This window comes from Rhinolophus sinicus, chromosome 8, assembly GCF_057876585.1.
Source record: "Rhinolophus sinicus isolate RSI-liver-muscle chromosome 8, RSI-T2T, whole genome shotgun sequence".
Classification (NCBI taxonomy): Eukaryota; Metazoa; Chordata; class Mammalia; order Chiroptera; family Rhinolophidae; genus Rhinolophus; species Rhinolophus sinicus.
The window spans coordinates 65,616,432-65,643,721 of record NC_142508.1 but is presented as its reverse complement, the minus strand read 5'-3'; the positions used below and the strand labels follow the sequence as shown (position 1 = coordinate 65,643,721).

General features: G+C 42.4%; 2 protein-coding genes across 5 annotated transcripts in view; one reads left to right on the top strand and one right to left on the bottom strand.

Moving 5' to 3' along the window:
* The window catches only part of LRRC36 (leucine rich repeat containing 36), a 46,765-nt gene extending 26,994 nt beyond the window's left edge, over nt 1–19,771 (top strand). The window contains exons 6-14 of the mRNA XM_019755712.3: nt 2,258–2,376; nt 3,993–4,044; nt 6,930–7,370; nt 9,799–10,088; nt 12,925–13,090; nt 14,028–14,173; nt 14,980–15,103; nt 17,427–17,541; nt 19,431–19,771. Of these exons, the coding sequence (XP_019611271.3) occupies nt 2,258–2,376; nt 3,993–4,044; nt 6,930–7,370; nt 9,799–10,088; nt 12,925–13,090; nt 14,028–14,173; nt 14,980–15,103; nt 17,427–17,541; nt 19,431–19,656 (1,679 nt within the window). The 3' untranslated portion in view covers nt 19,657–19,771. The remainder of the gene's footprint in view (nt 1–2,257; nt 2,377–3,992; nt 4,045–6,929; nt 7,371–9,798; nt 10,089–12,924; nt 13,091–14,027; nt 14,174–14,979; nt 15,104–17,426; nt 17,542–19,430) is intronic.
* A 3,551-nt stretch (nt 19,772–23,322) lies between these two features.
* Nucleotides 23,323–27,032, bottom strand: TPPP3 (tubulin polymerization promoting protein family member 3). 4 transcript variants are annotated; one of them, XM_074314738.2, is made up of 5 exons: nt 26,900–27,012; nt 26,490–26,546; nt 24,256–24,449; nt 23,987–24,140; nt 23,323–23,870 (listed from the first exon to the last, which is right to left on the bottom strand). In XM_074314738.2, exons 3-5 carry the CDS (start codon nt 24,441–24,443, stop codon nt 23,682–23,684), a joined length of 531 nt encoding a protein of 176 aa, XP_074170839.2. In that variant the 5' UTR covers nt 24,444–24,449; nt 26,490–26,546; nt 26,900–27,012; the 3' UTR covers nt 23,323–23,681. The 4 variants fall into 4 exon arrangements, with proteins under 4 accessions (XP_074170839.2, XP_019611349.2, XP_074170838.2 ...); XM_019755790.3 differs by lacking the exon at nt 26,490–26,546 and having other exon boundaries at nt 26,900–27,032; XM_074314737.2 differs by lacking the exon at nt 26,490–26,546 and having other exon boundaries at nt 26,890–27,028.
* Between the last annotated feature and the right edge of the window lie 258 nt (nt 27,033–27,290).

Below are 27,290 nucleotides of genomic sequence, written 5' to 3'. Positions count from 1 at the left end.
AAACATAGAGTTACCATTTGATCCAGCAATTCCACTCCTAGGTATACACCCAAGAGAAATGAAAACATATGTCCACACAAAGACTTGTACAGGAATGAAAGCAGCATTATAGCCAAAAAGCCCATCAACTGATAAATGGATACACAAAATATGGTATATCCGTATAAAGCATATTATTCAGCCTAAAAAGGGACAAAGTACTGATACATGTTACTTACAATATGTATCTTGAAAACATCATGTTAAGAGACAGAAATCAGACACAGAAGGTCAAATATTGTATTATTCCATTTACACTAAATGTCTAGAATAAGCAGATTCATAGGGTCAGAAGGTATATTGATGGTTGAAAGGCTGGTGGGGAGGAGAGAATTGAGAGTGATAGCTAATGGGTTTCTTTTGGGATGGTGGAATTAAATAGTGGTGATAACCATTCACAACTTTGTGAATATACTAAAAATCACAGAATTGTGCACTGTAAAAGGGTGGATTGTATGGTATGTGAATTTATCTCAAAATAAGGATTTCCCCCTCCAAAAAACTTGGTAATTGATTGATATTTTAGATGACGGAGAGTCAAAGAACAAGTTTCTACCTTGCAAGATTGGGTGAGCAGTAATGCTAAATAGTAAGGTGTGGGTTGGGAGTGGAGGTGGGGGCCACCAGCAGAAATAGGCCTGGAAGTGAAGACTTAGAAAATACCAGCTTTAATGAGTTTGGCTTAGAAAATACCAGCTTTTTAATCTGTGGGGCACTCTTTGGGGGCAGTTCAAGAAACTTAGGTCTGGATAGCAAAAGAGTGATCAGAGTTAAGAGATGTAGATTTAGGGTCATCAAATTTTGGTGATAGCTGAAACCAGAGAGAAGGTATGATAGCATTGAGCAAAGAGTATGGATTTGCTTGAACCAGGATGTAGGTTGAAAGAAAAAGAACTTGTATAGCTAGAAAAGAGCACTAATGTGGTAGGAGGAAAACCGGGATGGAGCAGTGTCTTGGACACTGGGAAGTGTAAGTGTTGTTCTGTAGGATAAGGGTAAGAGGAGCCCTGAACCCGAAGTCACAGCTTAGTAACCATTCTCATTTTCTCCTAAGAATCAGGTTAAAACCAGCAATTCCTGCTTCACCTGGTTTTATCTGTTACTACTGCGATAGGAACCAGAGAACATAAACTTGAGAGTTTATGTCACTTTGAGAAATGTGGTTCTGTCAAGTACAATGATGGAAGAGCATCTTGTGGTGAAGTAGTACGACATTTCAGTCCCAGAAGGCAGCTCAGAAATAGAAAGCATGGGCTGAGGGCCTGGATTTTCAAAAGGCTGGCGTTATTCACTCTATTCTCAGTTGCCCTGGCTTCTAGTAGCTCTCTGTTGTCAGAGTCTGCAGATGAGAACTGGCAGAAGAGCACACTGTTTGACTAAGGACCAAATTTTTGAAGCTATCATAAGTTTTTACACAATCCAGCTAGGGAAGATGCCTCCCTAAACAAAAAACTCTTATTTTCATTCAAGTTCCCTCAGAAGATCTTAAGTCCCAGAATTCTACAATTAATAAGAATGTGGAAAAAATGTTGTACAAGTGTTATAGTCTAACAGAAATCCTTGCTAGCTCTTTTTGATAACAGTTTCCAGAGTGGCCAGGATTAGAATAAAGTTTTTATTTGCTTTCCCTTTTTATTTTTAAAGTTGTTTTTCTAACCATAGGCAAAAAATACTGGGAGACCTAAGCCTTTAGCATTATTCTCTATGAAACAGGTCCAGATTAGTCTTTCTCTTTTTTCAAATGAGGAAATGAAGGCAAAAAGAGGCTGGTTTGAAATGACGAATCACCGCAGACTGCTGCTAAGAGCCTGGGACATATGTGATGTTGGGAATCTATTCCCAGCCATCTCCCTCTGTAGCTGGAGGTTACTGAATTGGTCTCAAACTTCATTATTTATTCACTGAGGATATGTGCAAAATATTTGCCTTCTTCTTAATTTCTATTGAGCACTTCATAATTTATGAAGCCATTTCAGGCCCATTATATTGTTTTAATATCACCTGAACCCTAAGAGACAGGCAGTTTACATTTTACCTTCACTGGTTTACAAAGGAGGTGAAAGATTCAGAGAAGTGAAGCAACTTGCCCAAATACGCATGGTTTCCAAGTGATGGCACCAGAACTAGCTCTCACTTGTGACTTCTAGTATTTTCCATAAGACATGTTGGCTTTGACATCTGGTCAGTGCTTCACTGTATGCCTTTTCTTTTGACACAGACTCAAACAAAGGACTTTTTATTCCATTCCCCAACCGGGAAATAAAGGATTCCCTATTGTGCACTTCTGCAAACAGTATGCCAGATCAGAAATTAGATACTTTCCCACTGGGGACACAGGTAATGTATTCACTTTCCTGCTGATCTGTTGACTAGTCCGTGGTTAACACTAATAATTCAGTGGACTCTCAATTATTTCTGAAGGCTAAGACTTGTTTGATGAAGACATTTTAGACCCTTTAAAAGGAAAAGGCAGGACAGGATGCAGAGGGCCTTCTGCATTAATTTCAATCTCCCCTTTGCTTCTCCCCCACTAACCTGTTATTAAGTGTAGTGTATTTGTACATATAACTTTAGCACATTTTATGCCAGGTAGTTTGGCCCTCAAACAGGAATACAACTGTTACAATTTTTGGCTGGTTTGAAAATATGTCCTCTCTACCTAAGGTCTCCACTCCTGTTACCTTGCGACTTACATTTTCTACCTCTGCCTTTTAATTACTGAATCTTACATCTCAAGGGTGGCTTTCCCAAAGATCTCTTCATGGGGCGGGGTGGGGGGAAGAAAAGAAAGAAAACAGGTAGAAATGGCATAGAAGTTCTGGGCAATGGGGAGGTAGAAATCATGCAAGATGGGGGAAATTTTTTTTAAAGTTTTTAGTGAAAAAAATTGGTGGGAGAGGGACAGAACCATTATATAAGATATATTGTTATGAGTGAAATAATGCAGAATTGACTTCTTTATATTCAACTTCTGCTTTGTACATTTTTAAATAAATTATGAGCAGTGAGATTGCTGAAAATAGCCAGAAGGAGGAAAAAAAAAAGCAAAGACTGATTAATCTACAATTTGGATAATCAACACTGTACTAGTAAAAAATTAGTAAAAACTTTTTTGAGTTTAAGTGTGTAATCCCTTCATTTTATAAAAAGACAGAGTAGCATTTTGTTGGTTTCTTTGTTTTTGAAGATTCTACTTCAGTGACTTGGAAACTATCTCAGTTCCCAGTTTTAGTACCTTAGTATTGATTTAAAGGAAATGGAGACAAAGGATACTCCAATCTACAGTTAAAGTTAAATAGCTCTTTTTAGATTAAAAAAAAAAACCCCACAAAAAACGAACTTCTTTGAAATTATTTCTTGAAGTGAAAGAAAAAAAGGAAATTGAATAGTTTACGGTGTGTCCTTTTCATTTAAGAAATAGGAAGTGGGATTTCTGTCTCTGCATGACAACCAAAAAGATACTAAATATTTTACAATGATTTTTGCAAAAGCATACCCTACATGGCTTCCTATTTTGTATCAGTTTTTGCTTACTTATGCCTCAGATTAATTTTTAGCCTATTAAATCTCCCAGTAGCTCCTGGGGTCGATATCCAAATTTATCAGAAGGTAAAATAAGTATGGGAGTTCTTCAAACAGAAAAAATAAAGGTGGAAAGGGTGGCACCATCTAACTTCTATGCTGAGCTATCTAAAGCAGAGAAAATACAGTACTCAGATGGTATGTTCTTTACCATCTAAGGATATTTTGTATTTTCAAAGAGTCTCCTTACCTATTCCAAAGCAACTCTGGAAACTTTCTATTGTGGCTGTTTTCAAATAGGCTTAAACCTGGATCTTTGCTTGAAAGTCTGTCTCCCTAGTTTGCAAGGATGAACTAGCTCACTAATAGGACAGTATTCTGAATCCCTGGTGCAGTAAACACCTTCTCCTGAACTTTCAATTTTTTTTTAGATGCAAGAAGTGGCAAGAAGGGAGATGCCAAGTGATAATCACCAGGAAGATGGTAAATATTTTGGTCACTGAGTATTTTTCACCACACCAGTCAGAGAAATCTAGATGTGATGGGCTTTGGGAGAAGATGGAGGTATCTCAGCCTTGGAGCCCTATGTGGTCAACTAACTCTTTTCTGCTTTTGAGAGGGGCTGCTCTGGATGCTTAGTGACCTAGCAGGCCTGTCTGGTTGAGGAGTGGACATTCTGACTTCCTTTGTTCTTGACTTTTTGTGTCGGCTGACCATTCCATATTTCTTTTTCTTTCTTGCCTTCTTTTGGATTTATTATTATGTTTTTATTTGTCCATTTTTCCCTCTACTAGTTTGTAAGTTATACACTCTTTCTATACTTTTAGTATTATTCCCAAAACTACAATGTGTCCTTAACTTACACAACTTAAAAATTAATACCTTAACTCTTGGATAATTCAAATACCTTAAAGTACTTTATTCCTTTTAATCCCTCCTGATTTATGTATTACTATTATGAGTTTTAATTCTCTATACTTTTTAAAACCCACAAGATAGTATTTTTATACAGTCAATGTTCATTTAAATTTATCCACATATTTACCACTTTGTTCTTCATTTCTTTTTTCATTCCAGATTTCCCTTCTGAGACCATTTTCTTCTAGCTTCCAGTACATCTTTTAGAATTTCCTTTAGTATAGGTCTACTGGTGATGAACTCTTTCATTTTTTGCTTGTCTGAAAATGCCTCTATTTCACTATCATTATTAAAAGGTATTTTTACTGGGAACAAATTTCTAGGTTGGCAGAATACTGAAGGTATTCCACTATATTTTATCTTTTGTGGGTTGCTTTTGAGAAGTCAGATGGAAGTCTGTTACTCCTGCAAGGATAATCTGTCTTTTTCTCTTTGACTGCTTTTAAGATTTTCCAATTGTCTTTGGTTTTTTGTAGTTTCACTATGTCGTGCCAGTTTCTTATATTTATCCTATTTGGTATTTATTACACTTGTATCTGTGACTTGTGTCTCATTAATTCTGGGAAGTGTTTCAAATATTGTTTGTGTCCAATTTTTCTCTTTCTTGTCCTTTAGGGACTTTTGATTAAATAAATATGTGTCAGAGATTTTCACTTTGTCCTCTTTGTTTTCTTATTCTTTTATATTTTTCATCTTTTTTTTTCTGATTCACATTCTGGAAATCCCTTCTAACCCATCTTTAAGTTCACCAACATTCTCTTCAGCTGTGTCTAATCTGCTGTCTGCTGAATTCTTGATTTCAATTGCTTTATTTTTTGGTTCTATAAATTTGATTTGGTTCTTTTTGACATCTGCTGGGTCATTTTTTATAAGCAGAAATTTTCCAGCTTGTTTTATATTTCTTCAAACATAGCAAACATAGCTGCTGTATAGGCTATATCTCTTAATTCCAATATCTGAACTTTTTGTGGGTCTGTGTTTGTTGTCTATTTTTTTTTTACTCATTCTTACTCTTGTTGTCTTATTTCCTTTTTTGTTTGTTTGTTTTGGCTATTTGCTGGCTATTATATTTGAAAAACTATTTGTAGGAATGATTTAAAGTATTGCATGAAAGTATCTTTTCCAGATCAGATTTTCATTTGCTTCTACCAGGGGCCTGAGGTATTATTACTCTGGGATCACCTTAATCTGAGCTCAAGGACTAAGGTTCCCTGGACCACCCAGAGGATGCAAACTTGGATTACCAGTCAGTACAAGGGCTGGTTTATTTCCATTTTACCTTTGATCTGAAAGTTGCCCAAGATTCCATCTTAAGGTGGGGGGGGAGAGTGGGACTGTGCAATGGTTTATTGTATACCTCATCATAGATGGATCTTGTACTTGGACTTCTATACATGTCACCTTAAAACTCCTTAGGTTAAAAGTGACTTTAAGTGCTAGACTTACCTGTGTGAGTTCTTGGCTGTTTCCTAGAGTTTGGCCTAGAAATTCCTTACCAGCTCATCAGCTCTTGGATGCTTTTAAGAACATGTATCACCCCACTTTTTTAACTTCTTCAACAGGAGGAAGTCTCAATTATCTAATCTCATTACTTGTTCTTAGATTCTTTTTATTATATGAAGATACTGTTCTACACCCTTTGCCCTACTGTGTAGGCTGACCCCGGGTAAAACATTGATATTCTTATACGTCCTATAGAGCTGTAGTTGGTTCTATTTTTCTAAAGTTAATGTGACTAACTCAGATATAGTATTTTTTATTTCCTAGAGAAGGCCTTTAAGCATACGCAGCTCTGAAAGCCCCAAGGAGCTCAAAGACTTCTCTTTCTGTCTGCTGCTGTACTTGCTCCACTCTGAGGTTTTTTGGGAGATGATAGATACAGCTGACTAAGAGACGTACTTTATAGCTGGGTTAGGAATTTTCACAGGTTTTGCATTCTTTGTCACTTAATTGGCTTAGAATAGTGGTTCTTAATGTGTGAACCTAGAACCTCTGGATGAAGTTTGGGGATGGGAGTGGGCTTAGCTTTATTGCAAGGAATCTATGAAATCATAAACCTACCAACAGTTGTCTATAGACTGAATACATAAGAAAATTACTATTGTCATGTGGGGGTGCACCAAATTTTTTATATGAAAATAGTATCTAGAAAACTCTGACACTACAATTTTAGAAGGAAATTCCTCGGAGATTAGGTTGACATGAAATTTATCTCCAGAATGTTACAGATTCTTCACTGGTTATACACTGTCCAACACTTTTTGTTGTTGTTGTTCCATGTAGAAGTCCTTTCATCACTTTTTGCCACCATTTATCTAAATTATAAACCATCTCTTCTTGAAAACTTTGTCTGGTAGACAGAGTTATGTCCAGTGTACACAGGTACCCTAACTGGGCCAGGAAGAATTCTCATTGTATTTTGTTCTTTTTTTTTCCTTGCTGGTGGTTAGAATTCAGACACTACTCACCTCGCCAGTCCACAGTCCGATCCCCAGAGAAGATGGCTAGAGAAGTGCACCGAACATCTGTTTTGGACAATAAGTCTACAGGTTCTTCTCCAGAAAAGGACTTGATAACAAAACCTGATGCTTATCAGCTTACCCATGATGCCTTATTGGGTAAACGCCTGGATGTGGGCGATTCTAGCCAGATTCATCCCTATCAGTTACCTTCAGATGTTGGACTGGGAAATTATGATAGTCATTATTCTCAAACTCTATCCCTGCATGGAAGTCTTTGTAAAAGGCCTCAGAGAAGCAAGAACTACCGAGAATATAGCATAAAGCCTTCCAATGACATGAAGGCCACTGCATCTCATTCCTGTGGAGATTTACTGGCTTCTCAGTCAAACCCTGACTCCAGCACCGAAAGGCTTTTGAAGCTTAGTTCAGGTAATAGCTGCCTGTCAGTTTATAGGCCTTTTTCACCGGCCTGAAGATGGAAGGTATAACTGGAAATTTTGGAATTAACATTTCTTAATTTGCATTAGCATTTCTTGAATTGTATTTCAGAGTTACCCGTGGTCCGTGGAACCTCCAGAAATCTGCAGGTTATGAGTTTAACATGATAGATATATTAGAGAAATGTGAGCTATATTAGAGAAATATATTGTAGATGTGAGTTCTATATATATTATTTTAGTTAAATAGCATCCCAGGACATAATTCTAGTAGCATCCAGTCTTTTATTCTGAGTTACTTTTTCAGAAAAAACTAGTTTTAGGGTAAGTGATAGAGACCACTCTTCAGTTATTTATTAATTTTTTAAATAAAATGTATTGAATACCTACTATGTGCCAGATATTGTTCTAGCTCTGCAGATAAAGTAGCAAATACAAATAAAGTTCCATGTATAAAAATAACTGCTTTCATGGAGCTTCCATTCTAAAGGGGTAAGACAGATGATAAGTAAGTTAACACAGACATTTCTGTCAGGTTATGATAAGTCTGGTGAAAAACAATAAAATCAGGGTATAGAGTGTAATAAGGAGGAAGTGGTGTTTTAGGCAGGATGGTCAAAGAAAGTGTCTCTGAGGAGATATAATAATATAAGTAGAGAGTTGAATGAAGTGAAAGTGTAAGCCATATGGGTAACTGGGGAAGAACTTCCTAGACAACAGAAATACTAAGTGCAAAGTTTCTGAGGCTGGAACATGTTTGGCTTGTTCAGGGAACAACAAGGAGGCCAGTGTGGTTGCAGCAGAGTGAGTGAGGTAAAGTGTAGAGATGAAGTCAGACTTTTATTCTGGGTGAGACTAGAAGCTATTGGACAGTTTACAACAGAGGAGTGACATGATCTAATTGAAAAATAACTGTGGCTTAGAGGTTGAGAGTAGAAAATTAGGAGCAAGGGTAGAAATTTAGAAAACCATTTTAAAGGTTAGAATCCAGATATGAGATGATGGTGGCTTGGACTAGAGAGAGAGCAGTGGGGGTGTGGTGAGAAATATTGATTCTGAATGTGTCCTGATTTTCTGATGGATTGAGGGTGAAGTGTGAGAGAAAGAAGGTCAAGGATGACACCCAGTTTTTTTACTCTAAGTAACTAGAATAGTGGAATTCTTTATTTACTAAGATAGAAAAGAGTAGGACAAACAGATTTTAGGGTAGATATCAAGAGTTTGGTCTTAGACATCTTAAGTGTGAGGTGCTTGTTTAAACTTCTCAGAGATGCCATTGACAATTAGACGTATTAGTCTTGAGTTCAGGGAATTAAAAGTGTATGGATGGCATTAAAACTGAGACTGGATAAGATCTCACCTAGGCAATGAATATAGATAAAAAAGAGATCTAACAACTAATCCTGAGCCCTCCAACAATTAGAAATCCAGTATATGAAAAGAAACCAGCATGGTGAGCAAGAGAGAAGCAGCCAGTAAGGTAGGAGAAAACAATTCCAAGAGGGAGTGGTGTCCTGGAAGCCAGGTGAAGAATATGTTTCAAGAAGGAAGGAGCAATCAATATAGTGTCAGATGTCTTTAAATGAGAGGGAGTAAGCCTGGGACTGAGAAGTGATTGTGGTATTTGAGAATGCACTTGTGAGCAGTTTCAGGAGACTTGTGGTTAATAAAAACTTTATTGAGGGGAGTTCAAGAAAGAATTAGAATAAAGGCAATGGAATTACTGAATATATACAACCCCTTCAAGGACTTCTGCAGTGAAGGGGAGCAGACGAATGGAACTGTAGTAGGAGGAGGATGGGATCAAGGAAATTGTGATGAAAATGACCCAGTAGAGGACAAATTAATGATGTAGGAGAGAAAAGGGACAATTACAAGAAAAAAAAATTCTTGGGTATTTAAGAGGAGATAGAGTCCAGTCCACCAGTGTAGAGGTTGGCCTTAGATGAAGCACAGATTGCCTCTGTTTTTCTCAGGGAAATAAAGAGATCAGCATCTGAGACTGAGGAAGGAGAAGGTGTTGGAAGTTTGAGAAGAGAGATATGAAATAGTCATCTCAGAGAATAAAAAAGTAAATTGACTAGAGTAATGTATTAGGTTAGCTCGGCAGTACGAGGGCCCAGTTAGGATATGATATAGTGGTCATGAGTTTAAAGTGAAGCTGGTGAGAAGAGATGCTTATTGTTCTCCAGCCACTTCCCACTGCTCTGGAGTATGCAGACTGGATACTCCAAATCTGGTTGGATTTAACCAGATTTAGGGTTTTGTCAGGTGGAGGAAGAGAGAAAGGATCCAGAGAGATGAGGGTGTATACTAGGGAGAGGTGATTATGACCCTTGGACCCCAAGCGAGGTAAAGGTGGAAGTGAGGCATGAGAGAGTTGAAGGGCAGGTTCATCTCCCAGCCTGTTTCCTTCACAGATCTGTATGCCACAACCCATTTCAACAGTGACCCTGCTCTGCTGGTCAATGTAGAGCAACAGTTATCCACCAGCCTCAGAAATTTAACACCAGCACATGGTTCCTTCCCAAACAACTCCATTCTGGGAGACTCTCTACGGACACTGCTGTCACCTACTGGGACTTCAGAAAACAGAGAGAATTTGACCAAGAGGTCATTAAGTCCATCGAGGAGAGGATTCAAACGGAAGGACAATCTCCTTGCCACCCTGAATCCAAAGCATGGCTTCAGAGATGCTACAGGCAGCGAGGCAAGTGTTGGCTTGTTTGTGCTTGTACAAGAAACACCTCAGATGCAAGACCAGAATGAGGTTCTGTTGAGGGTGGCGGTGGTTCTCACCAAGAGTGCTAGAAATTCAAAGGGATTGTCAATAGCCGGTGGTCAATACCGCCAGGCTAAAGCCTGTGATTTTTCTGCCCTTGGGAAAGTGATTCCCCTTCTGCTACATTTCCTTATTTTTGTCACAGGGAGAATCTACTTCCAGAGCATGAACATGGTGGGGAAGTACTTTGATAATAACAAGTGGTGGACAGAGTTTACCACAGGAAGGAATGCAGAAGTTGCCAGGGGCTCGGGGTTGGCTGAAGAGTGATCTCTGGAACATTGATGTTTATCAAGTTTACACATTTGCTTCAACCACAAGTGACTAATTGCTTGAGACCTTTCTTCTAAAAGCATTGCTTTTCTGTCTAGAAATTAAAATTATTCCATTTTTTCCCCAAAGTAGCAGCAAGCATAAGATGAATTCGATTATCCAAGGAATTTTTGGATGAGAGTGGTTCAAAGAATGAACAACAAATCAAGAACCATTCCGAAATATACAATATAATTCATTTTATAAAATTGTAGTATAATAGATAATACTGTACAATAGAACTTCATTATTTTTCAGTTTTTACCGAGTAACTAAGTTTTGTCACTGCCTTTGCATATATGCCTCTATGAAGAATGCTTTGTACTTTCCTATTGTCCGTTTGAATATTAATTTTTCTTCAGGCCCCACTTCTATCATGAAGTCTTCTTTTCATTTTTTTAAGGAACCATGGTACTCAGGGACCTTTCTTTCTTTGAACCCATGATCCTTTGTCAAATGAATCATTTATTATTGAATCATTTACTGTTCTGTAAGGAAGCAAGGGATTTGGTAAAAAAAACATTTTTAGTCACTTATTTTTCAGTTGTGGGGAATCTTTTTGCACATTGGCATGGGTTTACAAGGTTGATTTTGCTTTTGCTTTTGTTTTTTTTGTTTGTTTGTTTTTTACTCTAAATACTTTCTATTCAGTTTTCAAAACTTCAGAGGTGGTTATAATTTTTGTGCACCAAAGGGGGCAGTCTTGTAATATTTTCTTGGCTTTTGGTCCCTTTTTTCCATTTTCAGCCACTGGATGCCTATTTTTCCAGACAAGAGCACTGTGTGCTAATGTATTTAGGGTGAAAGTTACAAAGTAACACTTAGGCTATTTGGGGTGCTATATTAATAAGACATGTTCTAGGAAATTTTGTTTACCTCTTTCATATATACTGTTAAAATAGCAATTAGAATTTCAATGCACTTTTCTGAACAACCTTAAAAACTCCCGTTTCTTTTTTTCTATTCAATACTATTTTTCTTTATATGAAAAGTTATAAAAGAGATACATGAATATAAATATAAAAGAATATACTGTTCAATTTGTAGAAAGGTATAAGTCAGAAAATTGCTAAAAAGAGCATTTAAAAAGTTATTAAAAATAATCCCATGATCCACAAAATTAAACTGAACATGAATTTGTGACTAGAAAATTTATTTTTTACCAACTGACTTTAAAATCATAGACAAATTATAAAAATTTATTTTAGAATTTCATGAGGCATAACTTGAAAATTAAGACTCATAAAAATTAACAAAATTATTCCAAAGTTTATAAAAATTATCCCCAACTCTTACCCCATTGTAATAAATGAAAGAAAATGCGTAAAGGCATATATGTTTCCAAGTTGCTACATGATACACACACAGAATTACCAATACATGAAAAATCACTGACAGTAAATACTCAGTTTTGACAAATTCCTCTAAAGTGGCCTTGCCATGTAACCAGACTTTCTATGACTTTTCTCCCCAGTCAGTTTGTTAACGTTTTAAGGACTTCATATTTTACCTTTTCATATGTTCACAGTCCTTATACAGAACCTTCAGTGCGTATGATTAGTGCTTAGTACAGATCTGCTGAATAAATGTTTATCCCATTTGTAATGCCTTTCCCTAGCATAGGCCACATGTGTGACTCAAGTCGTAAATATCACTGTCTTTGGTATTCTGCTTCACAGTTGTCAGATATAGCAGCATTAGCTAATTAATCATCTGTAGCTTTTTATATCAAGAGAACCAAAGACTGAGAAATAATTTGGCTGTTTGTAATATATATCAGCTTTCTTTAAGTCCATAAGACCCTACAGAAAAGATTTGTATATAGATCTGTCAAGTAAAACTCAGAATTGTTTTTATTCATTCAGACATGAGTAAATAAATATATAGACATGTATATGCATGATTAAAACTTATAAATTTTACTGGACAGATCTACATATACATCTACATATGTAAGGCTCTTACTGAATAAAAACATCATTGGCACTGGGTCCAACAATAACATTTAACATCTAAAATGTTATGGGATATTTATATTTAGTATATATTAATATACTGAATATAAGCTTATTATGAGTTATTATTTTATTAAATTATTCTCCATTTTATTTTATGATATATAATACTTTTTTAAATGTTCTGCAGTTTAATCTTTCCATATTACACAGCATATATTATAATATATTGAGCCATAGATGTAGGTGTCAAAACATTTTTTGTTTCCTTCTAAAAATCTCTACAGAAAATTATGATAGAAGATGCTGTTCCCTTTGAAATTATCTTTGAATATATTATTGTATTTGCCTTGGACATAAATAATATTCTATTCAAATCTAAACTGAAAGATGACATCGTTCTTTTTTTTAATGTTAACACTTTAAATGTCTGAATTCTTACTTCTTCATTGTGTAAGAATGACAAATGGTTGGGTTTTTTGTTTTTTTTTCTTGAGCCTCTCTCTAGTGACCTGGGCAGTTTGCATGGTTTGCCAGGAAACCACAGTCCTCCAATCTCTGCCAGAAGCTCCCATGTGGCCACTGTCCTCAGACAGCTCCTGGAACTTGTGGATAAGCACTGGCACGGCTCCGGCTCCCTCCTCCTTAACAAAAAGTTTCTCGGTGAGTACTTTCTCAGTTCCAGGAGATGGGCTCTGACCTTGCTTCTGCTCTGCAAGGAAAACTGTTCTCGTGATCACTTACCACATTTCTCAAGAATACAGTAATTGACAAATCTGCGTTTTTCTCATGCTCTTCTTCCCTGTTTGTTTTAGTTATCAGCACTCTCCCCTCATGTACCAATTGTTTTGTTCTTCCTGTGACTTATTTTTTGGTAGTTTTTGGGTAATACAGATATGTAGAGTGATGAGATAATGTAAAATACAGCATGGTCGTGTTAATGATTACAAAAGGCTTTTATGATCCTTGGGAAATTGCCAATAATAAATACAATAGAAATTGGGTTTGATCATCAGAGTTCTGAATGCCTGTTGAAATGTTATGATTTGAAAAACTCAAACGACTAAATGACCTGGACTTTTTTTTCAGTGCTTCTTTTTTTAGGAACTTGGGGGGAAACGATTTTGCCAACGTTTTCCCCATGTGTTTATTTGTTGTTTAATGGGAGAAGAATTCAAGGAGCTTTTGGTGGTGGAAAAAAAGTTTAAGTAAAAACTGGAAACTTTAGAGTTGTTTGGGCTTAACTTTTTTTTCCTAAAGGGACATACAGGAGAAGAAGTCTTAACCAAATTACTTTCCTTCCCACATTGACCCTTTGTTCTCATTTTGTAGGAAATTATCCCCAGGAGCCACTCCTTAGCGAGTAGAAAATAGCGCAGATCAAATATTCACAAGGGTTTGCTGTTGTTTTTCCACAGAGGCTGTGGGATATAATTTGTTGTCCATCATGAACCATCCTTTACATCCACTTACTAAATTCTTGTTTAAAGGACATATTAGATTACCTTATTTGTCCTAACAGAGCTGGTAGTTATTGACTAGGAATTCTGTGCTTTAGCTTTTAAGATTGGCCTGTGTGCCCAACCTGAATTTTTGGCAGGTCCTGCCCGAGATTTGCTTCTGACTTTGGTAGTCCCTGCTCCTTCTCAGCAGTGGTGTCGTTCACATCCTGAAGACACGTCAAAAGCCTTCCGCAGGAGGGAGATGGAACTGAAGGAGGCTGGGCAGGTGATCCCTAATGACATGGTATGCCTCTCTCGTCTTCCTGTCCTACTTTTCCTTCACTAAAAAGGACAGAGCAGCAAGACTAGAACAGCTCTGTGCCATAAAGATCATCATCACCATGAACAGTTAGATGTTCCCAAACCAAAATACAGAAAAGTCAGTCTGGGCAAATCAGGAACACAGAACTTGCCAGGACGGGGGCAACTCAGTTCTAAAGGGGTGATTCCTTAATCTTAGCCTTCATTCAAAAATGCTAAAGAAAGACTTGAAATGGAAAAAGAAAAAAGAAAAAAAAAGACCCTAGAGTGAAAATGTTTCGGATCATGTTCTTGAAGGTTGTGGTTTGATTCTGATGAGGGGAGGTAGATGTCTCTGGGATTGTCTTTCCTCCCATCTGATGGAGCAGAGAGCCCTGAGCCACGGGCCAGTCCTGGCGCATCAGGCTATTGGCTCTGGGAGAGGAAGAAGAGACTCATATCCTCAAGGCTTTTTTTCCCTTTTCTTAACATTAGAGGCTTTTCAAACATCAAGTTCAGTTTGTAGAAACTTTAGATAGGTGACTCAGAATGCTGGCCACTTGTCAAAACAACCACTTGTTCTGCAAGGGTAGTGGATAATTCACAGGAAAGATAGCAACTCCGTGTGATAAATTTGTTTGCTGCACTTGAGCTATGTTTACCAATGAATTAAAATTCTAGTGAGAAAGAGAGATGTTGACTACCATTCAGTATATCACTAAACAGAGGAAAGATTCTTTCAGTCTTCTAAAAGCACGCCTCAGAATTTCAGATTCTTAATGTGTTTGTATTTTGTTCACTGATCTAAAGGAAAGTTTGAAGCAAAAACTGGTCAGAGTGCTGGAAGAAAACCTCATTTTGTCCGAAAAAATCCAGCAGTTGGAAGAAGGTGCTGTCACTTCAATTGTGAGTGGGCACCAGTCCCACACTTATGGTAAGTTCAGGAAAGGAACATGTGGTGTGTCCCAAGACAATTGTTTGTTTATAGATGCCTTGTTTAATAAGCTTCATCTTCTAGAATGAACATGGCTTCCTACACGGAAACAATCATCTTGCCTCAGAGAGCTGTAAGGCAGGTGTAAAGCAAATACAAATGTTGTTGTTTTTGAGAATGACACTTTTTTCTGTTTATAGCAAAAGATTGTGTTCTTTATAGAAAGTTTGAAAAATACAAGGAAAATAAAACCCCACTACCCAGCAATAACTGGCATTAATATTTTTGGTATATTTTCTTTAACCATATTCCTATACATATATTTTTAACTCAAAATTAAAATGTGTGTCCTGATTTTTAAAAACATAATTTACATACAACAAAATGCACACATTTTAAGTTTTGACAAATATATACATTCATTTAATTCCATCCCAATCAAAATATAGAACATTTCTGTTACTCCAGAAAGTTCCTTCAGACCCTTGTGCAGTCAGTTTCGCCCACTCTCTACCTTAAGCAATCAACAGTCTGATTTCCACATACTAATGTTATTAATTTAATATTAATAGTACAGGCATTTCCTATAATGTCACATGAATATACCATATTTATCTATCTGGTCCTCTATATAATTGTTTTTAATGTTAGCTATTATAAATAAAGCTGCCATTATTTATAATATAAATAATTTAAAGGAATTTCCAAACATTCAAAAGACCTGAAATGTAAGCAAAGACCCTAGAGTGAAAATGCTTCTCTGAGATTGTCTTTCTTCCCTTCTGATGGAACTGAGAATCCTAATATTTATACTGTGATAAATAATGCAGCTATTAATATCTATGTACAGAAGTCTTTGTGTATATTTCAGACTATTTTCCTAGGAGATATTCCTAGAAGTAGAATTAGTGGGTCAAAAGATGTGGACATTTTTGAAGCTTTTGTTACACATTGCCAAATCTCTCCCTTTAAATAAGGTTTTTCCATTTACACTCACATCAGCATTGAGTGTATTTGAATGCCCTTTTCACTCCATCCTTGCCCAAACTGGGTAATTTAAAAAAAATTTTAATGTGGTTGTAAGTGAAAAATAATATCCCATTGAAGTTTTGATTTGTACTATTTTATTATTAATATATACAGTGTGCAAAAAAAATGTATCCACATTTTAAGAAAGTAAAACTGTGTTAAAATTGTAACACTCCATATATACCAATAACAAAAGATGAATACAAGTCATGTATATACATTTTTTTGGCACCCCTGATAGTTTAGGCCAGTATTTTAGATTAAAGTCTACCCTTGATTTTAAACCTCTGACTCAGTGACCCTAAGCTAAGCAAACATTATGGGCGTTTTGATTTATATGAGGAACTTGATATGGAAGTCAGCACTGAATTTTCAGAGTTCAATCTCATCACAATCTGATTTTATAGCCTGAATAATCAAGGCATCTCCACTTACCCACTCTGAAAATAGGTCGTTGTTTGTTCACTAGATACCTACTTTCAATCAGCCATGAGGCCTAGTACTGGATTTTGGCTCTGGTGATAAATACAGCTGTTGCAGCCCTATTTTCCACCTTCTAGAACCTTGCTACTCAAAGTGTGATCCACAGATCAGCAACATTAGCAACACCTGGGAGCTTGTTCGGCATGTAGAGTATTGGGCCACACCTCAGACCTACAGAATCAGAGTTCGTTTTTTAACAAGATCCCAGGTGATCAGTAAGCATGTTAAAGTTAAAGAAGTACTGATTTCTTAGGACCAGCGTTCCCGGGCTTTTACCTACCTCATTATTGCAGGCTGTGGTAACATTTGGGGAGCTAGGTATGAGTGTCTTGGTTACAAATTCAGTTTCTGCAAACACTCATTGACATTGAGTTATTACTATGTACCTGACACAGTTCTAGATGTTCTCACACACGCCACAGGGAGTGAAGGACATACATTCATAAACCAAAATGGAGACTACAGAGACCTAATATTTGTTGACCTCCTATGCTAAGTGAGGACAGCCATCTCATTGAATCTTCCTAATAGTGCTGTGGGGCAGGGTTATTAGCTCTAGTGAACCTCAGAACAATGAACTAACATGTATGATATTAAGTGGTTGAATTTTAATTCAGCTCTGTTTGTTGTTAAATTCCATATTCTTGCCACCATATGTGCTGTCTCAAACGGAGGGGATGGTGAATGGAGTGTGGAGGCGGGTGCAGTGGGAGCTCCCAATACTTCAAGATGTCCGCCTGACTACTTAAGCTTTGCTCAAAGACTAGCTGCTCGGGATCCTGCTCACCCCTGGCTATTGTCTTCTTTGCAGATGATCTTCTGCGCAAAAACCAACAGTTGAACATGCAGATGGCTTGCCTGAACCAGGAGCTAGCCCAGCTGAAAAAATTGGAGGAGACAGTGGCCCTTCTCCATGAAAGTCAGAGGTAAGAGTGGATCTATCTAGCTGGCTTCTGGAAGCAAATGCTTGTTTTCCTTTACTCCTTTGTTTTACTGGCAAGGTAATAGCTGTATACTTTTCAAATTAACTCCATATTTTGTGTAACCCACTTGTATCTAGGCCAGTTAGCTCAGGGATCAAAGTACTGCTTTCCAGGACACACCAGAGATTAAATGTCTTTGCTGGAATTGGTGGGTTGCAACACCTCGATAATAAACAGTTTCTGTCTAGATCCAACAGGACCCTTGTTGGAGTCAGCTAGCTTTTCTTGGTCACTGTGTGCCCCTAAAATCAGTCATCTGGCTCTTCTGGAAAATGCCTGCCTGCTATTAGTCAAAGAAGAAACGTTGAGCACTGACTGGGAGAGAATGATAGGGAAAGACTCTACTGCACATGTCCTCTTCGAAGGAGCTCAATAGCATCAGCCTCTTCAAAGAGCAGTATCCTTGGGATGCAGGCCAGACCAATCAGAAAAGGCCTCAAGACTATTGGTACATTTAGAGAAGCCTTGGACATTTTGATTTGCCAAACACCTGTACTAGGACTTACCATGAATTTTAAATATAAGAACCGCGTCCCCAAACCGTTAGCCCCAAACTTCACTTCCTTATTTTTCTTGGAATAACTTCGTATTCAGAGGATTAGACCCAGGCCCATTTTAGATGGCTTTTTAATTTTTTTTAACTTTTCGTTGTAATTATTTCAAACATACAAAAGTGGAGCAAGTAGCATAAAGTCATGGTTCTCAAACTCGGGTGAGCATCAGAATCTCCTGAAAGACTTGTTGAAACGCAGATTGCTGGGCCCCACCCCCAGAGTTTCTGATTCAGCAGGTCTGGGTTGGGAAATGAGAATTTGCATTTCTAATAAGTTTCCACATGATACTGTTGCAGCTGGTCTTGGGACCACACTTTGAGAACATTAGGGTATATCTCTTCAGTGATATACGGTCAAATTGCTATATGTTAAAGTAACTTGAAATAATTCTTCTCTGTATTGTTAAACCACCAATTCAATATACAGGCTCAATTTGTTTTTTATTCATAAGGAATTTTTTATTACTTTGATCTAATTTTGTTTTATAGTTATGTAAAACATGTACGTCCCAAAGTCAAATCTATAAAATGAGATAAATTCAGCCAAATCTATCTTCCTTACCTGTCTCCTCCATCCTTCCCTTCCCTCCCACTAGCCTTCCAATGAAGGTGTGGGTGTGTATTTGTATTCCCCTCCATTATATAAAAAGAGGCTTCATGGTACTTTAACATTTTATCTTAACAATCAGTTCCCACTGGTATGTAGAGTTCTCATTCCTTTTTATAGCTGCATAGGACTCCACTGTGTGTTTATTTAACCTGCCCTCTGTTGATAAACATTTAGATTGACAGCATATTGCTGTTACATATAGTGCTGCAATGGATAGCATTGTGCGTGCATCTTTTTTTTTTTTTTTTTTTTTTTGCCAGTCTCTGTTGGCTTTTACCATTACAAGTAATACAGAGTCCAAGAGGCAAGATAACTAGAAGAAGTGGAAGTTAAGATCTGGAGATAGAAATTGGAGGCCTGGTCAGGTGCCAATCTCCCAGTGCTTCTATTACCTCATCATAAAACTGCTTTGGAAATAATACAACAATCACTACATAAAATGTGAATTATGTTACTGCTACAGTCAGTTTGGAACATATTAAAACAGAATTGTAATGAAGAAAGAAACTGTCAGGCTGCTTTTAAAACAACCCGCTCATAAATCAGACAGTTCTTTCTATTTAAAGATGTTACTTGATTTTACATTTGTCTTTAGCAAACATTTCAGGTCTGAATGTCATCTACTTTACTTTTATGATTTCATGGCTGCCTTTTCCCCCCGTGCCTCAGATCCCTGGTGGTCACTAATGAGTATCTGCTGCAGCAGCTGAACAAAGAGCAAAAAGGTTATTCTGGGAAAGCACTCCTGCCTCCTGAGAAGAGTAATCATGTGGGGAGATCGTCACCCTTTGGGAAAAGCTCACTGTCTTCCTCCTCACCATTGGCACATGACACGGGTCAGTATGTAATACAGAGTGTCTCAGACTCTGTCCCAGAGCCTAGTTTATGGAGCTAGCACTGAAACCCTTCTCTGCAGCTTCCCTCTCAGCCACAGGGGGCTCTCAATGCCATTGCCACCAGTATTGTGGTATTTACCCACAAGATTAAGAAAAAGTCTTATTCTGATTACATTGTACTGGTCCTTCTCTTTATTTCTCTTTTTTATCTTCTCCCATCAAGTCATTCTTTCCTTCTGCCCACAGAAATAGTTGACACTTAGTCCTAGTATCATATCACACGGAAACATTTGGCTGAAAATATCGAAAAGGGGAAAAAAAACACTAGACATTTTTCCAGAGTGTCACTTGAAACTGTGTAGGTGTCTTCTGTTTTAGAAGAGATTTCAGAGAATCCATATGGATTGGTTTATCAAACATGTTTTGAGTTTTCTCCCACCATAGTGAAAAGGTGACAAGGTCTGGTGTCTGCCCTGCACATGTAGTTGGGAAGGAAAGCAAAAACTCGTGTGATGGAGTTTAAACTTTGGCATTGGTACAAAACAAGTCTAAACAGAAACCTAAAGATGTCTTGGAAAGAGAAAGAGGCAGGGAGAAAGAGGAAAAGGAAAGAGAGAGAGAGAGAGAGAGAGAGAGAGAGAGAGAGAGAGAGAGAGAGGAATTGGTAAAGACACGAATGAGGTTTGTCATTTGAGTGGACACTTGCAGAATGAGTAGAATGGGTGCAGGCCGAGGAGATGCAGAGCTTTCCCCTGCCGAGAGTGCAGAGTAGAAGAGTCCTGAGCCCCTAGAGGGATTGTTGGGCAAGGAAGATGTGGGTCATGGTGCCACAAGAGTATATAACTGGGGACTGGTCCTAGCCTGGTAGGTGTGGGGTCAGGAAAATGTTCCCTAAAGAAATGATCTTTCAGCTGAGACCTGACAACTGAATAAAAGGTTACCAGGCAAACGGCCGAGAGCAGAAGCAGAGAGAAAAAGCATATGCAAAAGCCATGAGATGGGAAAGAACATGGTCCCTTCAGGGAACTGAGGGGCTGAGAGGAGATAAGCAGGAGCTAGGTGGCATGGCTCCTTAAGGATTTTAGATGGGAAGGCAGAGGGGTGGCAGATTTGTGTTCGAGAAGCTTTTCCTGTAAAAAAGAATGGATTGACAGTTGTGTGGCGTGGGGAAGGACCAGTGAGGAGATCAAAGAGAAGGCTGGTGCAGTCCAGACCGCAGATGAGGCTTCTGGATTTTCACTTGGGGCTCAGCACCACTTTATGCATTAGTACTCTATTTCAAACAGAGGCACAATCTTTCTTTTAATCCTGATTGATCAGGCACTTTAAAAAGCAGTGGGAAAAGATCATGAAAGTGGCTCTAGGTATGTTTCTGCTTCAGCGTCGCCCAGGTAGCTAATGAGTCCTCAGGGAAGTTGTGTCCAAGAGGGGCAGAGCCACTCTGACCTAATGTTGCCAGAGGGTGTGTAGAGGGTGGAGGACTGCTGGCCCAGTGCCATGTTGTGCTTCTTGTCATCTTCAGGGACATGTCAGAGAGAAGCACACAGAAAGATTAGATTTATTTGCTCCCCTGACCCAGGTGCTGTGCAGTGCAGGAGAGCTATTGCCATAATAATGAGACATTAAGAACACAGCCAAGACCACACATTTCTAAGTCAAATAGTCAAATCCACAGACGGCTGGATTTTATGTGGGTTCCCAAAAGGAGCATGTACAGAGGAGCTGCAAGGCCCTAAGGGAGCTCGACTGAGCTCACCCTCTTTGGAAATACCAGTAAGAATAGAACACCGCCAGTCACAGGTGGGGTCCAGCGGAAGCACCCCTACACATTGGCTGGTACTGTCACCTGCAGCTTAATCGCTTAATAGCCTGGACCAATTTGCAAGCCAGTTAAATTCTTTTCATTATGAGGATATTTTAGCAAGTGAAAGCCAGGATTTGGGTTTCACTCCTATTGTGCTTATTTAAGTAAGCTTACAATTCAAACAAATTCCCCAAGGCTAGAGGAATCATTCCCCCTCCTATTTGCTGATGGAGAGTTAGAGCTCTCTGAGACTCTTCCCTGGGAAGTGCAGGAGCCTACAGCCGTCAGCTGTTAGGCAAGGCTTTGCTGTGGTCAGGTGTTGACCTTCCACCCTCTAATTTCCACCTCACCTCCCCAGCATCCCTGTTCCAAGCCATACTATTCCTCTACACCCACACTCCTAAGAGAACTTGGGCTCAAGGGACTCTGGGTCCACCTGGGGCAGGAACATCCCCGAACAGCCAGTGGGGATGAGGGACTAAGGAGTTGTACCACTTTGCCTTGTTAACAGGGTTGGGCAAGAAGGTGTTTGTGAGCATGTGCCTTTAAGCCTTTTCTAGCACCCTTGGGAGCTGTCCTCTATTGAGAAGGCCCTCAGTCCCATCCAGCCTGTTTGTCAGCAAGTAGGAAGGAGATTTGGCCCCAAAGCCTTGGGCTTGGGAATAGCTCTGTCCTAACACCCAGAACCTCAGAGAGGAGAAAAAGTTAATCTGGAAACTCTCAGGAGTCCTCAGGACCAGAGAGGCCTCCCCACCCTCCTCCCAACCTGGGATGTTGAACAGGTGGGAGGGAATCAGCATGGAGAGACCACCTCACTGTTGGACGCCATGCTCACCTGCCAAATGCTGGTGTTGGGTGCCAGGCTCTATCACTGGCCATCCAGTCCCATTTTTGGAAATTATGTTGGAGCTTGCTGTGTTAGAAAGAGCCTGGATAGGCCAGCCCGGTGGCTCAGAAGGTTGGCGCGCTGTGCGCCGAGGTCACCGGTCACATGGGCCAGTGAGCTGTGCCCTCCACAGCTAAGATTGTGAACAGCTCTCCCTGGAGCTGGGCTGCTATGAGTAGCCAGAGGTTGGTGTGAGCCGCCGCGGGCTTCTGTGTGCTCCCGTGGGCTACCGTGTGCTGCCATGAGTGGCCGGTGGCCAGCGTGAGTGGCCGGCAGCCGAGAGCTGCCGTGAGCTGCTGTGAGCAGCCGACCAACAACTGGCAACGACTGCCTCAGCCGGGGGGAGCGCAAGGCTCCTAATACCAGCCTGGGCCAGGGAGCTGTGTCCTACACAACTAGACTGAGAAACAACGGCTTGAACTGGAGTGAGGGGGGAGGCGAAGGAAGGGGGGATAAAAACTTTATTAAAAAAAAAAAAAAAAAAAAGAGCCTGGCCTGGGAGACAAGAGGCATGGTTCTCGCATCTATTCTGCAGAAGCCCCTAAACGCTTCAGACCTCAGTTTTCTCAGTTGTAAAATTAGGGAGTTGGACTGTCTACTCTCTAAGGTTCTTCCTGGTTCTACATTTTCTGATATTCTGAGCTGGAGCCCAAAATGACTCATTTGGTGGCCCCCTGGAGTGGGGGCCTGTCAGCAGGCTGAGAGCCTGAGACCTGGCACTGAGCCTCTGCCAACATTTAGTCCAGGCCAAATCTGCTGTCTCATCCCTCCTCCTGCTGTGAGAGCGGTGAGGCTACAACAGGCCCTAACCACAGGAAGGTGAGCTGTGATGTGAGAGCTCTGGGTCAGGCGAAGGTGAAGGCTTTGGATTTCCCTAAAGCGCATCCTCAGGCTCTGTGCTGAGGGAAGGGACAGGTATTTCTTCTGGGCAGGGCTGCCTGTGGAAGGATCAGCAGTGTGACACACAGGGAGGTGATGACACGGACGGGCTGTGAATGTCATTATACCCGTCATCATATACCTGACCAGGCCATATTGATACAAAAGGTTTCTTTATTGAGGTCTGGGTAAGAATTAGGCACTTGGCCAGAGCAGCAGCTTAAATATGAGGCAAGCAGGCAAGGGTTAGCCATGCCCGGGGCTAGGTTAGAGCCGTGAGGCCATAGGCACAGATTCTCCTCAGAGTGACAGAAGTCGTGGAGAAAAGAGGAAGGGGAAGGGGACGCAGGGCAGTCTGGGTCAGAGGCCTGGTGGACTGGCCCCGTAGGGCTGGGCAGGAAGCTCTGGGTGGCAGGTCCAGCAGGGAGGGGACTGGGCTCTCTTGCTCCACATGCCCCTCAGGCCCAGGCCTGAGCCTCTGGTGGGGGCAGCCGCGCTGGGGGCCTTCCCAGGCCTCACTTCTTCACCTTGGTATCATAGGTGCCTGCATGCTTGTAGGCACTCACATAGCCGCTGTCATCCAGGATGTCCTGACGCCCAGCAATGCCCTTGCCCTTGCCGCTCTCGTCGAAGCGCTCCTTGTGGGAGCCAGTATACTTGCTGGTGTCGGTCAGCCGTTCCACAGCACCCACTGCTTTTGCTTTCTGTTTGGATAGAGTTCCCCCAGGAGTAGCTGGTTAGGGAGCGCAACCCAGCCCACCCCCAGCTGAGGTTCCCCACATCCCCCTCAGCGGCTACCTGAGACCAGGAGGGCACTTACGGTGACGCCCACATTGGCGGGTTCCTTGCCTGCTATCAGCTGGCAGATGGCATCGAAGGCCTCCTCCTTGCTCTTCCCCTTGAATCTCTTAGTTGCCAGCTCTTCTAGGGCCTTCTTGAACTCCTCATAGTTGATGACCCGAGTAGACTTCCCCCTGCCAGGTATGTGGGTACCATGAGTTTTCCCCCCTCTCCATGTCCTTCCTGCTTCCAGCCCCCCAATTCTCCACCTTCTGGGAACATCAGAAGCAGGGACAGCCTGAGGCTCACTTGACTTTGGAGAAGACAATGTCGACATCCGTCGCTGTCACAGCCTTTCCGTCCGTCACTTTGCAGTCCTTGCACAGCTTGGCCCAGTTCTTGCCATTCATCTCTTGCCCACTGGCCTTGGGGTCACCATGGATGGCAAACTTGCGGAAGCTCTCTTCCAGCCCAGCCACATCTGTGCTCGTTGCCATGCCACCCTGTAGGGACCCACCTGAGTCACTTCCAGCCAAGCTGCCCCTCCCCGCCCCAAGGCACAGACCATCAGTGCCTCTACCTAAAAACCTGCAAGGTCTGAGTTGTGGGCACTTAGGCAACATACCCTCAGAGCTGGAGCTGGAGCTGCCTGGGGAGAGGGGCCAGCACTCAGTGTCTCCCTGGACCCCCGAGCCCCGAGGAAGAGCCCCAAGAGGAAAGATCCTGTTGCTTAATGGCAGCCCTGGCTTGGAGTGGAGTTCAGAAGCTGAAATCATGATGCTCACACCAGGCTGGGAACAGAGTGGCACTGTCCAGAAAGACTGTGAGGGTAGCAGCTGGGGCCATGGCTTTGTCTGGCTCTGGCACAAGGCCTGCTTGGGTGGAAATGAGGGTGGCAGAGCCGGCCTCCCTCCCTGGGAGTTCCATGCCAAGCTGGGTCAGGGCCAGGCTAGGCTGCTAGTTGGGCAGGTATTTAGTAAGGACTGTCTTTGTCAGGGTCATGAGAACCCAGCAAGACCCAGCCCAGGCTGAGAAAGGAGCCAGAGCACAGGCAGGGATGCATGCCCTAGGCAGGGGTGCAGCTGGCTCAGCCAGGACCTTGTTACTATTTGCTGTTAAACAAAAACATGATGGGAGCGGGAGCCTGGGGCTGGCCTGGCCACAGTTTGTGAAGCCTGGAGACGGTTGCTAAGGGAGGGTGGTGCTGCTTGGAGAATGTTGCTAAGGGCAGGATGGTGTGAGGGCGGCTCAGGGAGAAGCTCCCAGTGCTGCTGGGCTGGGCTGGGCTGGCCAACAGGGGCCCAGGGGTGGGGCACACCAACACTCCCAGTGCCTGGGGCACAACCGTGGCTTCCTGGCCCCTTGCCACCCATTGGGGCTGTAACCTCACAGTGTGTGGAGTTGAAGAGGAGCAGGAGATTGGAGGGCTCGCCTAGGGTGGGGGTTGTAGAGTTATGAGCCCCCAGAGGCATGTTGGTGAGTGGGGCTGTGGCCTTGGTCCTGCGATCCCCACACCTCCGCCCTGCACCAAAGCACACACCCCAACACCTTCCATGGAGGTCCCGTGGCCACACTGAGCTCCCCCACACCAGTCCTCACTTCTACAGCTGTAGGCACCTGGCCCTCCTACCCTCAGCCTCATTCCCCCTGGCCACACCCTCAGCCCTGCACTGAAGTGCCCCCCCAACCCCATGCAATCTCCTGACCACACCCACAGTGCTGAGACTGAGCGCCTGGATCATTCACTCCTTCAGCATCTACCCCCAACATGAACTAACAGCCCTGTATTAAGACTCCCTCAATAATGCCCTCAGCCCTGCACTGAAGGGTCCCTCCACGCCCCCACTGCAGTCCCCTGGCCACACCCTCAGCCCTGCACTGAAGGGTCCCTCCAAGCCCCCACTGCAGTCCCCTGGCCACGCCCTCAGCCCTGCACTGAAGGGTCCCTCCAAGCCCCCACTACAGTCCCCTGGCCACGCCCTCAGCCCTGCACTGAAGGGTCCCTCCACGCCCCCACTGCAGTCCCCTGGCCACGCCCTCAGCCCTGCACTGCAGCGGCCTCCATCCACACAGCCACAGCCCTGACCACACCCTCATACCCACACCCACACTGTCCTGCACTGAAGCCCCCCAGTGTCCACACTCACACACATTTCACGATTCCCAGGTGAAGACCACCATTAGGTAGAAACCACCCTGTGCTGAGAACCCCCTAAGCGCCACTACAGTCTCCTGACCACACTTTGCCATGTCTTCAGCAACCATCTTCTACCTCTGCCTTTTATACAGAGCCTCCAGTGACCTGGGCCTGGGCCTGGGCCTTACCCCTCTTCCACTACCGCTGGCCAGTGACCACAATCACCCATTCCTAAATTGCAGTTTCTGGGACTGGGAACACCTACAGATCCTCCATTGCAGTGACTGTGGGCCCACAACCCCAGTCCACACTGCACTACCCTCTCCCTACACTGCACCCTCCCACCAGGGACCCAGAGACCCAGCACTTGGTTCACAGAGGGTAAAGTCTAGGGAAGCTTTCATGCCACAGGATGCTTGTCCCAGGAGACTGGCAGGCTCCTGAATCCAGCGCTCACTCCTGCCTGTGGGAAGATGGATTCTTGGTAATCTTGGGGCTTATCAAGTGAAGCCAGGTCGCAGGCTGTAGTCCCAGGGGTCTGCAGGCCATGGATGCAGCGGCCACACCCGGGAACTGGGGCCACCCGCTTGCTGCCGCTGGGACAGCTGGAGTCATCAATCAGCCGGACAAGGAGGTGGGGGTGGGGGTGGGGGGTGGGGCGCTTGGGCCCCGGGCAGGGCCGCTCAGCTGGCGTCCTCATCTCCGTACCATCCGGGGTTGGGACCCCTTTCAGGCCGCTCCCCCCCCCCACCCCTTCCTTATCGTGCAGGATACTGATTAGGGTGGTCGGCGCCCGGGTTTCCTACCGACTTCTACCTTGTGGCTGCTCCAGCAGTGCGCGTTCGATGGACAGAAGGACCCAAGAATGGACCCACGGACGCGGGAGACCAGGCGGCTCCGCAGCTCCGCTCCCTGCCGGCTCCGGGGCAGGACTGCAGCCCCGGCGGCTCCGCTGTATTATCCCCTGTTTCTCGGTCTCCATAGAGACGGCGAGTCCCACCCCTGGGGCTGTCTCGGAGAGAGAGTGACCAAGGTCACGCTGGCTCCACCCACCGGACCCCACCCTATCGGCGCTCCGCGATCCTTCGGGGCGGAGCTGCCTTGACAGCCTCCTCCGGTCGTTCCTGGGGCAGCTCCGCGGCCTTGGCGGCCGGGGAGACTAGCCCTCTGCAGTTCTGCATGTCCTCGGATGGCCCCTTAGCAGGAT

Bases quoted from the DNA above. Each gene is read 5' to 3' on its own strand.
- TPPP3 (XM_019755790.3), bottom strand. From the start codon at position 24,443: ATGGCAACGAGCACAGATGTGGCTGGGCTGGAAGAGAGCTTCCGCAAG. The intron at 24,141-24,255 runs GTGAGCCTCAGG...CATACCTGGCAG, and splicing joins ATTGTCTTCTCCAAAGTCAA to GGGGAAGTCTACTCGGGTCA. The intron at 23,871-23,986 runs GTAAGTGCCCTC...CTATCCAAACAG, and splicing joins CCGCCAATGTGGGCGTCACC to AAAGCAAAAGCAGTGGGTGC.